Source organism: Larus michahellis, chromosome 5, assembly GCF_964199755.1.
Source record: "Larus michahellis chromosome 5, bLarMic1.1, whole genome shotgun sequence".
NCBI classification, from domain to species: domain Eukaryota; kingdom Metazoa; phylum Chordata; class Aves; order Charadriiformes; family Laridae; genus Larus; species Larus michahellis.
Genome location: NC_133900.1, coordinates 12323158 through 12341627, shown reverse-complemented (window position 1 = coordinate 12341627; position 18470 = coordinate 12323158). Strand labels below are relative to the sequence as shown.

Sequence of the window (18470 nt, the reverse complement as noted above, 5' to 3'; positions counted from 1 at the left end):
TTTTCTGCTTGGTAAATCGGTTTGCAGAACAACATAAGAAACCATTTTGCCTTACTGGCTTAATGAACTTCAATCTAACATTGAACATAGTGCTTAAATCATTGCAAGAATATTGGCAACTCAGCACACTACACTAAAGAGTTAGACAACGTTTGCTGCTTCCTCTACAGAGCCACCTTGTGGCACAAAGTAATATCTTAAAATACTCAAATATTTTGTGGTCACAATCAGCAGAAGTAGTACCTTTCTCCCCCCCACACCCCCTCCAAATTAAAAATTACCTCATGTATAGTGAGCAGATAATTGAGGATAGCCTGCAATTCGTCTTCTTTTATTCCATAGTCCTTTAAAAACAATCAGGTTTTAACTATCATCTTTCGAGTACAAAAGTACTGTTCCCAAAAGAGCATTATTACAAACTATGGTTATACACACAGTAAATCCCACAAGACAAATTTGTTTTCACTTGGTACTATAATAGCTTCATAGATGGAAGGTAGCTTTTTCCCCACCCCAAAAAAACCTACCGAAGGTTACAAAAGTGCATAAAGACAACTTCAATACAGGCATAAAAATAAGCTAGATAGTAATACAGTACATGAAATTGTTAGAGTAACACATGTTAATTGATACAGATAATATGACATGAGAGCTTCCTATTAATAGAAGAATTAAATTAAGGATTCAAAAGTAGACCTGGATGTCTAATTATAAGCCTGTTAGCTATGCCTATAGCTGAGTTTGCTTCCTATTTTCCACTACAGAATCCTATCTTCAGTTGCTATCAACTTTGCAGAAATTTAAATTATTTATGGTATCTATGTCAGGAATATGCCTTGAGGTCTTTTTGGTGAAAATAAAATAAAAAACAACAGTTACTAAGAACAGGATGAGGGAAGCGAAAAGCAGGATTCTTCATTTCTAGGGCTTCTACTTTTTAAAGCAATTCTCTCATTTCCCAAAAAGATTTTGCACTGCTGTTTTTTGCAGAAGAATCAGCCTTTTACGATGGACATGCTTTTCCTGTCCCTGTGAAATTCTATCCAAAATTGTCATAAATCTCTGACAGAAATTAAAAAAAAATTAAAATGAAGCAAACACTTAAAGAAAGTCTTTTAGGCTTTGATAGCTAAATTGTCTCTGATGCTTCAATTGCAGAATATCCAGTTCAAAGAAAGAGGACGAGAGCCAAGAGTAGAACTTTTCTGGTAGTTACTCCTCCAAACTACTGGGGCTAAGGGCAGGAGCACAGAAAGCATTCTGGTCCCTTAACGACCGAGGGGAAGAGGGGAAAAGGGAGCTAGATTCACAGAAAGGACTCTAGAGAAGGGAGAGAATATGACAGAGATCAGAAAACGGTTAAGAAGAGTCTGTAAGCAGTAGAACTGTTGAATTTCAACATTCCTGTAACGTCTAACAAACAGCTGGGAAACTTATTGATAGAGTCTTTCTTATCTTCCTCTGTCCCACTGGCCCACAGAATGTAATGTCAAATGGTGCTCTTTAGTCTTTAAGCACTTCTTCTGAGGCAGGTGATACGGCTCTTGTCAAACACAAAATATGGAATCAAATACTTATTTCCCCAGTAGTAAAAATTTCTAAGTTAATGATTTAACAGCTCCACTTCTTTTTGATAAAAACAGCTTAAAAGGAAGAAAAATGCATCTTTAGCACTGCTGTCTGTGGCAAGAGCCACAACTAAGAGATGCACCTTAACAGTATATCTATTTACTTATTTGTTTACAAAATACAATGTTTAGAAAAAATGCTATATTAAAGCCCATTTCTTTATGAAAGGAAACTTAGATATCCTATTATAATTTAAAGTTATCCTACCTTCATCACTAGCTGTTTAATGAACATCAACAAGAATGCTCGCAGAGATAAAATCTCTTTTTGTGTAGGCCGCGGCCCATCTACAAAAAAAAGAAAAGTAGATATATGAAATGCAAATTAACAGTTGTTATTAGCATAGTACACATTTTCACATAAAGAAGAATAAATGGCATTTTCTGGGTGAAGAGGGCACAATTCTGAGTAAAGTTATCTTTCCTCCATTTCAGACTACAAAATAGTAATGCATTTTATCACTTTTTATTAGCAAAATGCCCAACCAGTGAGTTTCTACTAAGGCTTTTATTAAATACAGTTTTCTAAACCCCTTTTAAATTCTTTTCATGCTTTTACCACTTCCTTGAAATGTCTATGAACCGCCTTCATGCAAGGAATACGACCAATATGAGAACTTTATGTCAAAATTTCCAGATTTCAAATTTTTGCAGTTTACTTCTGTTTTTAAAGTTCTTCTCCTAAAGCTCAAAGGAAGAACTACATGCCACTGTTACACATTGGCTATATACGCAATAAAATCAATCTTAAAATGCTATATGTAAAGATTACCTTGAAAGCCATAGGCTTAATTTGTTAAGTCAAAGTCAAAAGGACTTGCTTCTGCCATTCCTGTGTAAAGCAGACTTTCACTGACACATTTTGAATGCTCAAACTCTGAGTAGTTCCCAGGAGAGCCAAGGTTAAAAAAACAGGTGCAACCAAATGTCAAAGCCAAGTAAAAGCTTTCATACAGAAAGCAAATGAACTGTTGCAAATACGTTTCTAGGGATAGTTTTTACATTTGCCCACACAGTTCTTATGATCTTAATCATCAGGGAAAAAATCAACTAGCAAATGTAAGCGATCATACGAGTCTGGTTCTATACAGTATATGCCCACAGGCACATTTGGTTTAATAGTTATTGTCAATATAGACCAGTCTAGTCAAAATAAGCTATTAAATTGTATTAGTAAGACTATCCTACACATACATTTGCCTCAGGCTCAATAAATCAGTTTAGAAACTAATTAAATAAATCCAAGTCTTCACTAAAAAGGAAGCAGAAAACACATGCTTTGCTCCTTACAGGATGCAAAATAGTACAAAACAATCTTTGCAAGCCTTTAACAGGAAGGGTTGGTCATTTTCGAGAAGCTGGTGTCAGGAAGTTGGACACATCTAAGGAGCACTCACTCCCAGTACACCTGGCTCTCATCACCTGCTTCTCTCTGAAATTCCAGAGCCTTTCTTTGTTACAGGAGAGACTAGAGATATAAGTTATTCTCCCTTTGCCAAGGCTGTGTGCCCAACACTATAAGACACTGAACAACAGTTAGGAGAGCTGTAAAGCCATACTTCCAAAAAGCATTAATTGCCTTTTCCACGCCGGCTCCACCTGCTTGTGTTTATATTATGCTGGTGCACATTTCACTTCTCCCAGTTCCTTCTATAGTAGTGGATTTCTGAGCCAAGCGGCTATTCCCATTGCGTTTTTCTTAGGATCAGTATTCTTGTTCTGTGTTCCGTGCCAATGACAAGTACTAAACACTTGTTCTAAACTTCCTATTACTTCTTTTGCCATGAGTCTGCTGTCTGGATTAAGCACGCTCTAAAGCGGTTTTCCAACAAGTTCAGATCCCTACGCCTGTCAGAGAGACTCAGTATGCCTGTTTACAGCTACACCGCTATGATCAATAGATCTTACAAGCACTTAAAGCCTATCTAGTACTTGATAAAGTACATAAAGAGACAGCATTCCCAGGCACAGCTCTACGCTTTCAAAACCCTACCATTTCTCCGACCAGTTCTATCTAGTACTAAATTCATGTAGGTCTTTCGTGAAGAACGTTTCCATTAGTTTCTGAAGAAAAGCTTTCAAGAATATCCTCTGGACAAAATCACATCGCTCAAACTGTTACAGTGAACCCACCACATTAAAATAAAATTCTTCCTGGAATATTTACACTTCTATTCTATATGTTGCATACATTTTTTTAAACCAAACATCATCTCGTGAGGGTACAAATGAATACGTACCTACGCCTTTGGGAGTTATGCCACTGCGATCTTGAGGATTCACTACCCAGTAATAATACTTTAAGGTATGCATGACCAAAAGAACTGTCCCAACTCGCCGTATTGCACCATATATGTTAACAGTGCCGATGAACTCAGTAGAGAGGTAAGTGTACAGGGTCAGCTGAACCTACAACACCCAATCAGGAGATGAAAAATCATTATAGCAACACCACAGCACATCAGACAACTGCATTCTTAAATCTCATTTATTAAAACGTCTTAAATAAATAGATTTTCTCTGCATAGCTTAGTCCCAAAGTTCTTAAAACCCTTGCAAATTGACAAAAAATTTCATTTTATTTCTAAAAATACAGAGTAGTATGGTTTTCTTAAGCTGGTCCACACTCACAGGAGCATGAAAGCATGGTATTCACACAATCACAGATAGCCGAGATTGGAAGGCACCTCTGGAGATCATTTAGTCCAACCTCTCTGTTCAGAACAGGGTCACACATGAAGCATTATAGAAAGGTGCATATTTATTATAGGCTTAAGTATTCATTATAGGCTGGATTATTTACATATCTTCTTTCCCTTTTTCTTATGAGAAATAATGACTTAAATAATACTTAATGATGTAATTTAGCTGTAGAAAACATGACTGTTTTACAATGACTTCAACAGTAGCATTGATAGCGCTGTCTCAGTTTTTGAAATGCAAAACAAACCCTTATGGAGGGGATCAAAAAATTTGGTAAGAAGGTTTCAAGTAGAACCAACTGGAAAGCTTTCATCGAAGCTGTTCGCGCTCAGAGAACAGAGATTCACCAGAACAAAAGTACTCTTCAGGGAATATGTCGATTTAGATGAAAACTTCAAATCTTATTCCAAGGATAACTTCTCTTAAAAACTAGTGGGTTTTTGCTGACTAACCCATCAAAAATTCCCTCTCAATCTACAACACTGACTGGGTCAGGGACTCCAGAAGTCATTCCTAATTCTGCTCTGCAGAATGCTGCAGGTTTCCAAACTTCCAGAAAACCTTGGAAGACTGCAAAACTTGACAGCTACATGCAGAAAACCGGAGTCTGAAAACAGTTTCCGTTTGATTTCTGCTGGAGAGCCATGACCTATGATTCCTGGAGTCCAGGCTTAGTCTCTACGCTCCCAAATCGATACATCATAAGATACCTTATTCATAAGAATACGCAATTTTACCTGTGCTGGGATATGAATCCATATTGCAGGATTAAGGAGAACATGATCACACAGCTGCTTCAGCAAGGGCACCCCATTGTGTAAGTTGCTCAGGTATTTCGAAAAGGCAAGGCAAAGTTCTAGTACAGCTCGGGTAACATGGGCTTTGGAAGACTGTAAAAGAAGATCTGCTTAAGGAAGAGCACTGCAACAGTCTAGGAAAAGTATTTCTCTCAAAAAAATCCAACATTAATGCAAGACATCAAGAAAGGTTTGCTCTACCTTTTCTAGACTATGTCCTATCACAAGGAAGCCCTTACAGGAAAGCATCTGCTCTTGCATAGCAATGGAGTTCTTCAACAACTCCATGATGAACGCCAATAAAGTAGAACTGAAAAATACAGTGTTTTAGTAAAAAAAAATGTTTTAAAGGGTTACAATGAGACAGAAAGTATTTCCAAATTAAGACTTCCATCACACAGCCCAGAGATACATTTAATGTGTTATGTAAATGCTCAGATCAGAATTTTTAAAACAAAAAGCAAGACTAAATTTTGGAAATTCTAACTTCTTTCTTTTAATTAACACATTTCTAGCTTGAAATTCTGGGTTCTGAAGTAACCATGCAATAGCAAAACTCTTCTGAAAATACATTCTCGCAGAAAGGCAACAGTTAAGCCTGTACTTCTCTCTGCTTCGAATTTCACTTACAAACTTCTGCAAGATCAGTAAACAAATGCCATTCTACTTTCTACTGCTTTCAGATGAGCAGATATTGGATTGGTTCAAGCTAATTCAACTCTGATGCTGCCAGAAGGAGTGTTCACGCCCCTCCCCTTGTGTCACAGCACTAAGGCCTATGAATCAAGACCTTAGCCAGGCCAAAACCTCCTGTTGCTGGGACAGTTTGCAACTGAATCAAATCCCTGACTCATCACATTGACTCCCAAGTCTGAGCCAGCTCAAGAGAGGCCCAGAAACGTACAAATGGGCCGAAGGACCATTGTGACCACCCCTTCTTAGCAACCATATGGATATAGATCATCTTTAAACAGTCACGAAACAATTGCAATGAAACAGAGCAAACTACACCAGGATTCCAAAGAGCAATTCCTTCGCTATTAATACTACTCTAACTTAGGAGCTCCACCAGTTTCTGTGACTGGATGTTCAGAATTTGGACTGAGTTGAACCAGAGTGGAAACCAGAGGACAAGCCTGACAGTAACACTGAGTAACAGCATCTTCCAGAAGGTCTAAAGGTAAAAAAAAACAAAACAAATAAATTCCAAGGAATAACTTTATGTAGATGAAAAATTCATCCTCCCTGGAGTTTCTTTTGAAGCCTACCCCAGTGGATTTTCTCCATGACAAAAATAAGCTCAAGAGAATTGTCTAATTCTGTTGAACAAAAAAAATTGTGAAGTAGAAATGTGTACATTTGGATTCTGTGTGAAGTTTCATAGAAAATTTGGTACAAATAAACACTTCACCTTGAGGTCCTGCTTGTAACAAGGCCACCTTTTTGTTGTTAGAAATAATACATTGTTGAACAAGACAATTTAAACCACTATGCTAGTTAATAAAGCAAGAGGTAATTTCCTTTACTTAAAAAGAAACAACAAAACACAACAAATACATGCACTCACCAAACAGTTGTGTCAATGTGGTCCGATGAATATTGCCTATAGTCTAACTGTGCAAAGAGAGGGAAAAGTACCTGCACCCCTCCAATGGAGTGCAGAGCACTTTGGACAGAATGCGTTAAGACTGCTTTCACATCCTGACAAAGAAGAATTAAGAAATATTGAAATCTTCTTCAGAAACTGTTAAAAAGTTTGTTAGAAATAGTTTGAAATTTCTTCAATCTAAAATTTGTATTATTATTATTATCAAATAAAAAGAAACAGCAAGAAGTACAAACTGGCTGCCACAGCCACATTAAATGCCCAGTCTGGCTGACCTACTGCTTTAAATAGAGTCTACAGTAGATCCTCAGATGAAGGAGGAGGTGGCTTGCAAACTCTAAAACGAGTCTTTAGTAACAGAGAAACTCTAGAACGCAACACAGGAAAAGCTTCTGTCAAATTAAAAAATTAAGGTGTTCAAAGCATAGGGAAGAATGGGTATGATACCAACAGGGCAAAAGACAGGAGGTACATAATATCTGTAGGCGAGTGAACATATCTCAGAAATGAGGAAGAAGGATTTTTTTGAAATGCTAACACAGTCTTTGTAATCCTGACGTTTAGGTTGCAACTATGATAAAATAAGCTTCTTTCTTACGATTCTTGCATCCACATTAATTCAAGAAACAGGAGAGGTAGCAGCAGAGACAATCCAAAAACCCCAATCTATCAGCAGTTCCCTATCTCTTCCAGATCCCTCTAAAACTGTATTTTTTGGTTTTCAAGCAGAAATCATTTTTACCCTCCAAATCTATGAAGATATTGAAATACCTGCAGCATGAGGGCGTGTGGTGAATGAACAAAAATAGAAGGGTTATCCTTAGGGGATGACTCTAGACACAGCTGTGCATCTGTAGCCCTTGGATTGTACATAAAAGCAATAGCACTGGACAGCTTGCCATCATATAGCAATAATTTGTGATGTTCATCAAGGAAGAGATCACTTTCCGCCTTGAATTTGAAGGTTCCCTGGATTGGGGAGCAGGGTTGAGGAAGAAAAAAAAAAAAAAATAGATTATACACATTGATAGTATGGTTTGGAACACAACTATTGCCAAAAAATTAATAAAACATTGCTTCTTCAAACCAGCAATATTTCAGAAAGAAGGGGTCTCATAAGAACATTGACTCAAACTCAATTTGACAGACTTAGAACTGCAGAATTTTTTTTTGACCCCTCAAGAATGATGGTGACAAAATGTGGGTAATGCAAAAGAAACACATTAGCTGGGAAACAGAATGGCAGTCAGCAATGTTCACTCAGAAGGAACTAATAATTGAGGAGCAGATAGAATAGGAACAATCTTTTTTAGCGTATGTTTGTACAGCTGCTAGGGAATAACAATCTTCAATTAGTGCCCCTCAGGCTATGACAAAACAAATAATAAATCACTGCAACAAAACTAATCCTCAGCACTAACTTCACACATTAAAGAAAATGACTAGCACAATCAACTATAAGGCTACATTTCTAAAACAAATACACCATATTTGATCTAAAGTTTTCAGCCTCAATGAAAAAGTGAACCTAGCCAAGATAACAGTGGTGTTTTCCCTCTCCCAGCCACCAACACAGAAATTTTGAGAAGTAAACAGGAACACAAATTTGTTTTTTGTAAGAAATTAAAAAATTCAATTAATGCTTACTTGTAGTTTGTGAGATGATACATAGGCTTACAGAAGAAACATGGAAGAGTTTAACAAAAAGATTACACAGTAAGAATGTTTTTAGAACGACACAGAGGTGTGGCAACATTCTGAACACCTACCATAAAGAGCCTTATCAGAACTAAATTTTACAGTAAATTCTAAGATACCTTATATCCCAAACCAAGCTGGTAAATGGCAAAGATCTGAGCAGCATTGAGAGCCTCGCTAAAAAGGTAAACAGATGTCATTTGCCCACAAAACACTCGGTTGGCATCTGCTGTTTCCGAAGAACCCAGGAAACATTTGTCAAACGTCTGAAAATGAAACAGAATGCAGTAACAGGGTTTAACCTATGCTACACAAGCAAATTATGCAAAGAATATACATATTGTTAGGGAGTATTATTTTTACATAAACAAGCATTTGAAGGTCTCAGCAGAAACAAATCTTAGGTTCTGTATAAAAGCAGAATCTACTCCTCTATTATTTTTATTTCAATATTTTTTAAAAATGCATAAAATGCAGGGTTTATTAACAAAATGGCAAAGGATATCTATTTAATCAACCAAGATGATCAACCGTAGATATTAGCATGCAAGGATTACTTACATCACTGGTGTTGACAAACCATGTTATTTCTCCATAAGATGCCAGTTCCCCATTCACATAACATCGAAGTTCACTATTCTTCCAGCGGTTATAGATGTGCACTATAGTAACCATATACCACTAAATGATAAGAAAACAATTGATAAAATTCTATAGACACTCAAAATAGCTTAAGCATTAAAGTTGAGCATAGTAGAACAAATTCAACTACTTATGTGAATTAAATTAAATTAAGATTGAAGGATTTATTTAAAGTGGAAAAAATTAAGTCATTGCTGAGTTTTCTTGCATAGCTATGTCAAAGGATAATATGGCATTTTTCCCCACAAAAAGCAGACTCAGAAGCTTAAAAGATATTTATGCCATAGAACTCAAAAAATCTTCATGGCAACGTTAAACCAAATTTACAGTGAAACCACTGTGTAAATAAGTTTTAGCTTGGGTTACTCTTAGCATGATTGAATACTGCAAATGTTGTCATTCCAAAGAGCAAGGATGGCTCCAGACTAAAGACTTTCAAAGGCTGTGCACGTCAAATTATCACAAACAGAATCCATATTTACAGCAAGGGATTACTGATAAGAAATTCCTGAGGAGGCCTGTTCTCCCACAAAATGTTTACACCAGTTGCTCCAGAAACATTAGCAGAATATCTAATTGAAAAGGAAACATTTTCAACTTAGCATAATACTACTTAATAGGCAAGCAAGCCTTGAATATCAATAATATAATCAACTCATATTTTATTTCTTACATTTAAAAAGATACATAAAGCACCAAATGCAAGGAGACTATTTTCTGGACAACCTGAATGAACATAAAGTATAACATTCATTCAACAATTAATCTGTTGTTCTCCCACTTGTAAGAAGACCAAACTCCTATTAATGGTCCTAGCTTGATTAGGAAAACAAAACATGGGTTAGTAACCATGATTTCTTAAAATAACACTGCATTTGCCCACATCGAGTAAGTAATGACATAAAGGGAAGCCTTAGCAAAACCCTTTAGGAAAAGGAGACAAGAATGTCTGAAGGTGGGAGAAAACACAGTATAAACAGAGAAGGAAAAAAAAAAAAAAAATCACAAACCTTGTAACGTTCAAGCTGTGTATATGTAGCTTGAGTTCTCTGAGAACTCACACAAGTCTCACAAATTGATAAAACTTCTGGTAAACTGCATTTTCTAGATCTTTCTTACACTTTTCATAAGTAAAATTAAAAAGAAATAAAAAATCAGAATATAAATTTGTTTTGCTTGTTCCAGAGCAACTGTTCTTATAACAGAAAGATGAGGCTAATCAATAGCTACAACATTCTCCCTAGGCTACATTTTTAAATTCATGAAACCTGTTTGAAAGATTTTATTATTTTTACTCACCTTTTGTGGCTTGAAATCAAATTTTACGCAATGCTGGAAACCCTTTCCCTTTGATTTTATGGACGTTACAACCAAGCAGCCTCCAACAAAATGAGCAGAATAACCAAGTCCTTTGTTTGTTCGAAAACTAAAAATTAAAACAAAATCAGCACATACACACTTGGAAGCAGAAATCATTGAACAATTAATAGAAAGTAAACATCAGAAATACGGTTTTACATAATACTCACCAATATAAGTAAGGCTTATCCTTATCCACATTTATATTATTTACCGGATCCATTCTTAGCCAAGTATGGAAAGTAAACCCATTCTGGTACGGCCACTTGGCTATAGGAGGTAAGGCAATAGCCTAAAGAAAGCAAAAAGTTACTCACGTAGAAAGATCAACATTCACAATAGTAAGAGTACACAGCTTAAGAGACGCACTACAAATGCATACTGGTATACAGTATATACACACTACAAACACATACACTACAAACGCGTACAATTTCTCTATACTAAAAAAAAAACTGGCCTAACTTACGTGCTTTTTGTACTCCATTGTTAAAATACTTAATTAGACTAAGTATTTAAAAACCGGTCTTTATATCTCAATGAAGATTACTATTAGTACTTTACACTTCAAAAATTAAATGCTTTAGTGGAAGCCTTACAGTACAAAAGCTCCTCAAAATACATATTTAATTTGATTTTGTTTTGTGGTAACCTGATAAAATAATCAGACTTACAAACTTATTTCCACATAATGTTGGTATTCAGGAAAATAACTAATTATGAAACAAAGCTGGCCACAAAAAGAAAATCATATACATTTCACTTAACAGATTCTTTTCTCTCTTGAAATTCATGTCTTCCAGTTAGAATATGACAGACATAGAAACTTCCTTAAAAGAAAGGTAATGCAATCCCCACCAGCCTAAATCTTCATATCAAACACTGTGTTTATGTTAGCTCAAAATCTCTTAAGCTATAAACCGTGTGGTGGGGCCATTTATTTCAAACGGTTGGGTTTTATTGTGTGGGGTTTTTTGTTTGGTTGGGCTGTTTTTTAACATTACTATTAACTTTCCCCTGTTTTGCTCCACATATTTGCAATACGCAGCTCAACTAAGACTGCCATAACCTCTGATCAAAGATGCTGTTCAGATGATCAATACCAATGAACAAAAAACATCAAAGAACTTGAGTGTCGCCAGACTCCTTATTATGATCCCACGCTCCATTCAGCTCGCCCTGTCCAAACAAAACGCTATAAATCCTTCTCTATAGCAGCTAACTAATCAGTCTGCATGTCTTTGAGCCCAACTTTCAGGAATTGGTGGCACTGTCATTTGGTTTAACTCATAACGGATCTTGGGGTAATTATATTAAACACTTAATTTCTAAGACTTCTTAATTGAAAATATATGAGAATATTCACATTAGGGTTACTGAGGCACCCCAATATCACATACAGTTCAAGCATTCAACACAGTTACTAGAAGTTAAATACAAAAAACAGTACACGGATAGCCAAAAGGAACAAAAGCACGTCTGTCTATTGCCAAACTCTGTTGCATATGATAAACATATAATTACAGAAGCATTTTTCTACCAGTCTGCATTTTTCATTCTCAAGTTTTCATTCCAAAAAAATTCATTATGTCATCAAGTGGGTGAAATTTAATCTCAAGCCACCAAGGCAGAAAGGTAATGGGGTTTATGCGAAGAAAACTGGAAAGAGTCATCTGATAAATCTTATTCAAATCTTATTCTCAATTAAGCATGAAATTTTGAACAAACTATTTCATCCTACAATTTTAGGAGCAAAAGTGTTGATATACTTAAAAACTCCTACAGAAGATTCTGAACAGCATTTTCCAACTACTTGTTTAGTTTCAAATTCTTTTTCAAGTGAACACGACGTAACTTAAAAATGTATCAGTCACCCGAACAATTAGAAAAAGACTAATCAGTGTTAAATTCAATCCTCTTTCAGTATTATTCAGCCTACACGCGTCTAGGATCCCTGTCTTCTCAGAGAATTCTTATAAGCAATATATGCTATTCACATCATCTGATCACTGAAAGAACTAACAAATGGTGCAAGTACAGTCACTTCTAGTTTGACACCTTCTGCGGTTTCACTAGTAAAGGTTTCTAGATGTAAGGCTGTATTGGGTTGGCACAGCAAGGCTTTGGTAGCGGAGGGACTACAGGGGCTGCTTCTTGTGAGAAGATGCCAGAAATTTCCCCCACATCCAAGATAGCTAGCTCCAAGGTGGACCCACCGCTGGCCAAAGCTGAGCCAATCAGCAATGGTGATAGTGCCTCCATGATAACATATTTAAGAAGGTGAGGGGAAAAGGAAATGCTGCACAACAGCACAGCAGACGGATGAGAGGAGTGAGAATATGTGAGAGAACAACTCTGCAGACACCAAAGTCAGTCGAGGAGGAGGAAGAGTTCCAGGAACCAGAGCACAGATTGCCCTGCAGCCTGCGGTGAAGACCACGGGGAGGCAGGCTGTCCCCCTGCAGCCCATGGAGGTTAACGGTGGAGCAGAGATCCACCTGCAGCCCATGGAGGACCCTACGCCAGAGCAGGAGGATGCACTCGAAGGAGGCTGTGACCCCATGGAAAGCCCATGCTGGAGCAGGCTCCTGGCACGACTTGAGACCCTGTGGGAGACCCACACTGGAGCAGTCTGTTCGTGAAGGACTGCACCCCATGGAAGGGACCCACGCTGGAGCAGTTAATGAAGAACTGCAGTCTGTGGGAAGGACCAGCTTTGAAGTTCATGGAGGACTGTCTCCCATGGGAGGGACCCCACCCCTGCTGGAGCAGGGGAAGAGCGTGAGGAGGAAGGAGCAGCAAAGAGAACGTGTGATGAATTGACTGCAAGCCTCATCCGCCATCCCCCTGTGCCGCTCGGTGGCAGGACGCAGAGAAATTGGGAGTGGAGTTCAGCCCAGGAAGAAGGGAGGCATTGGGGAAAGGTGTTTTAAGATTTGTTTTTATTTCTCATTACCCTACTCTGATTTGATTGGTAATAAATTAAATTAATTTCCCGAAGTCAAGTCTGTTTGGCTTTTGATGGTAATTGGTGGGCGATCTCCCTGTCCTTATCTCCACCCATAAGTCTTGTATTGTATTTTCTCTCCCCTGTCCAGCTGAGGAGGGGAGTGATAGAGTGGCCTGGTGGGCACCTGGTGTCCAGCCAATGTCACGCCACCACAAAGCCACTCTAACACACACTGGATACTAACACAAACTCCATTTCCACAGAAACATGGGAGTGAAAAGCAGGTAGATCCTCCTTCCGTTCTCCTTCCAACAAGATTTAACTGAACCAGTGTAAAAAAAAAAAAAAAAAAACAAAAAACAAACACACAAACAAAAAACCAACCACCTATAAACCAAAAAAAAAGCCTCATGTATATTGATTTTTTTTTGTAATAGTATTTGTCCTTCTAGAGTGATAATGCACATTTATTATAAGCACGATCTATTTAGGCAGGATGTAGGTGTCAGGCAGAGAAAAAAATTTGGTTAAAACTCTAGGTCTACGACAATGACAGATGAGACAGAAGAACACCACAAATGAAAATAACCAACGGCTGTAATAGAACAACAAATGAACAAACAAGAGACTTAAAATATCTACGTACTGCAGCACTTTTTCCTGGAAAGTTGAAGAAGGCATCAGGTCCATACTTCTGAGGCATGTGTTTTAACACAGACAATAACTTCCCAGCATGTGGTGGCTGACAAAGAGAATTATTACATTTGTAAATAAATAAAACACACCTATAAGAAAGAAAAGACTATACACACAAAAAATGAATTTTGACACATTTTAAAGCTTTGCACATGGTTGAGTAATACTCTGCTAAGACATTTAGCACTTTCAATAAACAACATTAACAAAGAGTCATGGATACCTTCACACAACATGCAGTAGGTGCGCTGCAGTACAATTAATTGGATAACTAAAATAAGGACACAAAGGCCAGAGCCACCTTCAACCAGCATAAACTAAACTGACTCTGAATATTAGTTCCTCCCTCTATCCATTCATTCCCGTCAGCACTACTGTTTGTGTGGATTTGCAGTGAGATAAAGAAAACTAACTGATCCAGCTGGAAACTAACTTAGGAAAAACAAATGCAAATCAATTTTCAGTTAAAGAAGTCTTGGATTGTGGCTGCGTGAAACCTGTGCCAGCAACAAGGGAGATGGGAATACCAGCAGACAGGACTATTTTCATCATATACTAGTCATATACTACATTAGTGTCTTGGTTACATATATCCCTTCATGTAAGTCTACAGAGAAAGATTCAAGTCTCAAGGGCAGTTTGGAGCACCAAAACTGACTGCTCAGTTAGTGTGAATACTTAACACTTCCCCACCACCACCCTAATTCTGCTGTGATTTTGTTGTAATACTCAGCAACTATAAACTCCAAATCAAGTATATGAGCTCACAACAGAAGCACAGCAAATACAGGTCACAGTGACAGCACAATTTTGTGCGTCTTCTTTTACCACTTCATAACTTTACAGTAGATCTATTTTTAAACTATGATTTAAACCATGATTTTACACTTTCCCCCTTTCTCCCCTCTTGTAAGCAGACACCCTCTGAAAACTAAGCGTTGCGTATTGGTATTTCAAATGTACCACAACTGTAGTCATATAAACAGTGCTCCATGAATTTGAATTAAAATTGAGGAGAAAACACTGAGAACTGCTTAGATGTCTCCAGCACTACGGAATTCAACTAGGTAATTTGTATTGTAGCCAAATACTTTGTATCTTTACAGCACTGCTGATTTTAAGATTTATAGAGTCATGCAACTCCTTAGCAATACAACTGTGGCATTTTTCTCTTCCTTTCCTCTATATTTAGCCTTTAATAAAGAAAGGAAATTAAATGCAAATAGCAGAGAGACAGGAAATGAAAAAGTTAATGTTACAGAGACAACTTTAATTCATCTATGGTTAAATATACTCTGTATGTTCAATTATTAAGTTTAAACCCTCTATTGAGTTTAGAGCATTTTTGTTTGTGCAAGTTAACATCTCCAAAGTTATTTATTTCAAAGATTTGCTATATTATTTGTGCACACTGGCTTTTATATCGAATACATTTTTTTAAATTATTTGAAGTTGACAGAGACACTGCACTACCTCTTCTCTACACCAGGCAGAGTATTTAGAGATAACAGGAGCCGAATTAAAATTCAAAGCAGGTAAAACAACTGTTAAAATAGTTCCCAATTCCTGCAAAATAACAATTTTGTGTTAAAGAAAACTTTATCTGGTGGCCTCTACAACATGCATAATATTTTTGCTTTAGGGAAGGAAGTTCTCAAGAGTAAATGGAGACGCTGTTCTCCTTTTCTAGTTCACACAGGAACAGGAGAAAACATGATACAATTTTTCAGCTGGAGTTTATTTCCTTCATTTCAATTTCTGCCACAAATTCTCACTTCCCTCACTAGATAGATTTTTTTCAATCTTCAGGCAAAGAAGCACAACATGAAAAATTGAACTCCCTATGTAGATTATTTTATTCATTTCTCTCTTTTGTCTTCTAAAAAATTTTAATCCTTTTCCCTGCAATTTCACATACCTGGAATCACAAAAATAAAAACATGTGCATAAAAACACTTGCTTAGATTCACCATATTATTCCCAGGTGTTCAAAAAGACCAATCCAGTCCACAGATCCAAGAGGAAATTTAATTTCAGCACTATTCTACTCTCTGTATTTTAACTGCTTAAAGTTCGTATTATATCAATGAAAAGATTCGTTGATATAATACCAGAAAGTATTCTGTATTTCTTGGTACCTTTATTATAAAGGTTATCAAACAGCCTTTTAACTTGTAAACGTTAGGAAAACTATAAGCAACACTACAAAAATGGTTTGAGTTTTGTGTTTTCTTTTACCCATCTCCCTTTTTCTCCTTGAAGCTTGCTGAAGAATAACTTTAGCTCTCGAACTGTCAGGTTATAGCTAGCCAACACGCCCAGCATATCCACTAAGAGATCTGAAAAGGAAAAGAACAGCAATATAAACGTTTAATAAAATGCAATGTCAAATTTCTATCACTTAATTAACCAATGTTTCCATGGGATTTTGAGTCATACGCTGGGTGAAACTGTACCTGCAATCATGTTGTCAGCTCTATCAATCCTCTTGAGCACTTGTTCAACAAGGCCCACTTCTGTGCATGCGTGTAGATTGCGTATACTTTTCTTCAAGATTGCTGTAAACATGCTCCACACCTCAGCCTGGCAGGTGACATCACACTTGTCCAGCAACTCTACCATGCAGGTGATACCCTCTACTTCTTGGATGATAAAGTTCATTTCCAAGTCAAATTGGCCCCCAACAAGCTTGCAGACAAAAGATTAAAAAAAAAAAAAACAAAACCCTTAAGACAGCTGTATCGAAGTATCATTCCATGTTTAAAGTTATTCATTCTGCAAGAAGCAAGCTATCAAAGACGTAAACTAAAAAGCAATAATGAGACCAATACCAATACACCAAGTCTTATTCTTCCTCCGTTTCAAGTTGTATAGAGTAACTTCAATAAAGGTGCTCCTAAGGTGTCACCTACTACCAAACAATTGGTGCAGATGAATATTTGGATAGTTGAAGATACAGATGTCTTGACCTGCCCCACACAGCTGAAAAGTGAAGAGACCAAGGGAGTGTTCCAAAACAGGCGAGAGGCGAGCCATCTAAGATACTTTAAATGGCCTGGAATGGCCCTAAAAGCCTTCCTTCACATGTGCTTAACACGCCTCAAACAAGAGGGCAATTCTAGCCAAAAGGAGGTGATGCACATCAGAAATATTGCCACTTCTAGAATCATTCCTGAGATGCTGAATAAAGCTGGTTAAGTATTAACTGCCAGTTTCATTAGTAGCCAAGGTACTAAAAGGAAGCAAAGGCTTGCTACATTTGCATGAACGAGAAGTTTGAAGCCTTTGACTGTGCTTTGGCTAAGGCATTTAATTCCTGTAATATTTCAGGTCTCCTAGATGCAGGCTTTGTTTCAACATAAGACTGAGTAACTAACCACTTATGCACATGCCAAGGAGGTGGAGGGAGGGAAGAAAATAACCTACTTCATTCTCACTTGTGTACTCAATAAATAAAAATTACAGTTGAAGGCAAGATGGATTGTACTAACCTAACTCCTCTACCCCAGTTCCCCACCCTCCACTTTTTAAACTTCTCTTAGACTTTAGAACTGTATTAAACTCCACGCTTACTATGCTTGCCAAAATACCCATTATATACCAAAATGGCAAGTCAGATAGCATTGACTCAAATGATCAAAATGAACTCACAAGAAGTACTTCAGCTTGTTGTCACTTCTACAAGATTGTCTAATAAAAGACATTGTTTCTGTCCTACATGGTGTTCCTTTCAAGGGCTTTGACCGTTACCAGCTTCGGTACTGTCACTTGCTGAAGTCATACCAAGTCAAAACTGCCCCAAAATATATATACTAACTTGCTTCCGTATTAGCTGCGACAGCTTCTCTCGGCTAGTCAGGATCTGAAGATAAACTTGCCCAACAGAACAGAATATACGCTCTTCATTAACTACTGAAATTATCATACGTTTTCCTCAAGTGTCTAAATCTTGTCACTTTGAAGAAGCAATCTTTGGTCTTCTGGGCATAAATCAGTAATGCCAAACACCACAAGAAGCAGAGAAAGTTACTGCTTTTATGACAGAATAGACAATGTCGCATGGCAACAATTTCTAAACAGTAATTTACACTTTTCCATTTTCTCCCCTCTTGGTCATGAAAAATAATTATGCAATTTACTATCAGATGCTTCCTTGATATCTAGGGAAAACGCAGGAACTGAATGGGGAGACTTGAATTATATTCCCAGCTTCTCTATATCAACTCACGCTGTCAACTCAAACAAATCTATCAAGTTATTATCATTCTCCAAGCCTCAGTTTTCCCCTTCCATAAGACGGAGCAGAGGCCTACCTCAAGAAAGCTCTGTAAAGGTAGAATTCAAGGGAGAACACCGAGCAGAATGGATTAACGCAGAATTATCACAAAACA

The 18470-nt window shown here is 37.3% G+C and overlaps 1 protein-coding gene across 4 annotated transcripts in view; it reads right to left on the bottom strand.

Moving 5' to 3' along the window:
• LRBA (LPS responsive beige-like anchor protein) overlaps positions 1–18470 on the bottom strand; it is a 414027-nt gene that overhangs the window by 351806 nt on the left and 43751 nt on the right. For all 4 annotated transcript variants that reach the window (XM_074588815.1, XM_074588817.1, XM_074588816.1 and 1 more), the window contains exons 3-16: positions 16536–16767; positions 16318–16418; positions 14030–14125; positions 10604–10725; positions 10374–10500; positions 8994–9113; positions 8552–8698; positions 7506–7703; positions 6696–6829; positions 5330–5438; positions 5069–5221; positions 3869–4037; positions 1837–1916; positions 282–344 (exon numbers count right to left, since the gene is read on the bottom strand). In XM_074588815.1, the coding sequence (XP_074444916.1) occupies positions 282–344; positions 1837–1916; positions 3869–4037; positions 5069–5221; positions 5330–5438; positions 6696–6829; positions 7506–7703; positions 8552–8698; positions 8994–9113; positions 10374–10500; positions 10604–10725; positions 14030–14125; positions 16318–16418; positions 16536–16767 (1851 nt within the window). The remainder of the gene's footprint in view (positions 1–281; positions 345–1836; positions 1917–3868; positions 4038–5068; positions 5222–5329; positions 5439–6695; positions 6830–7505; positions 7704–8551; positions 8699–8993; positions 9114–10373; positions 10501–10603; positions 10726–14029; positions 14126–16317; positions 16419–16535; positions 16768–18470) is intronic.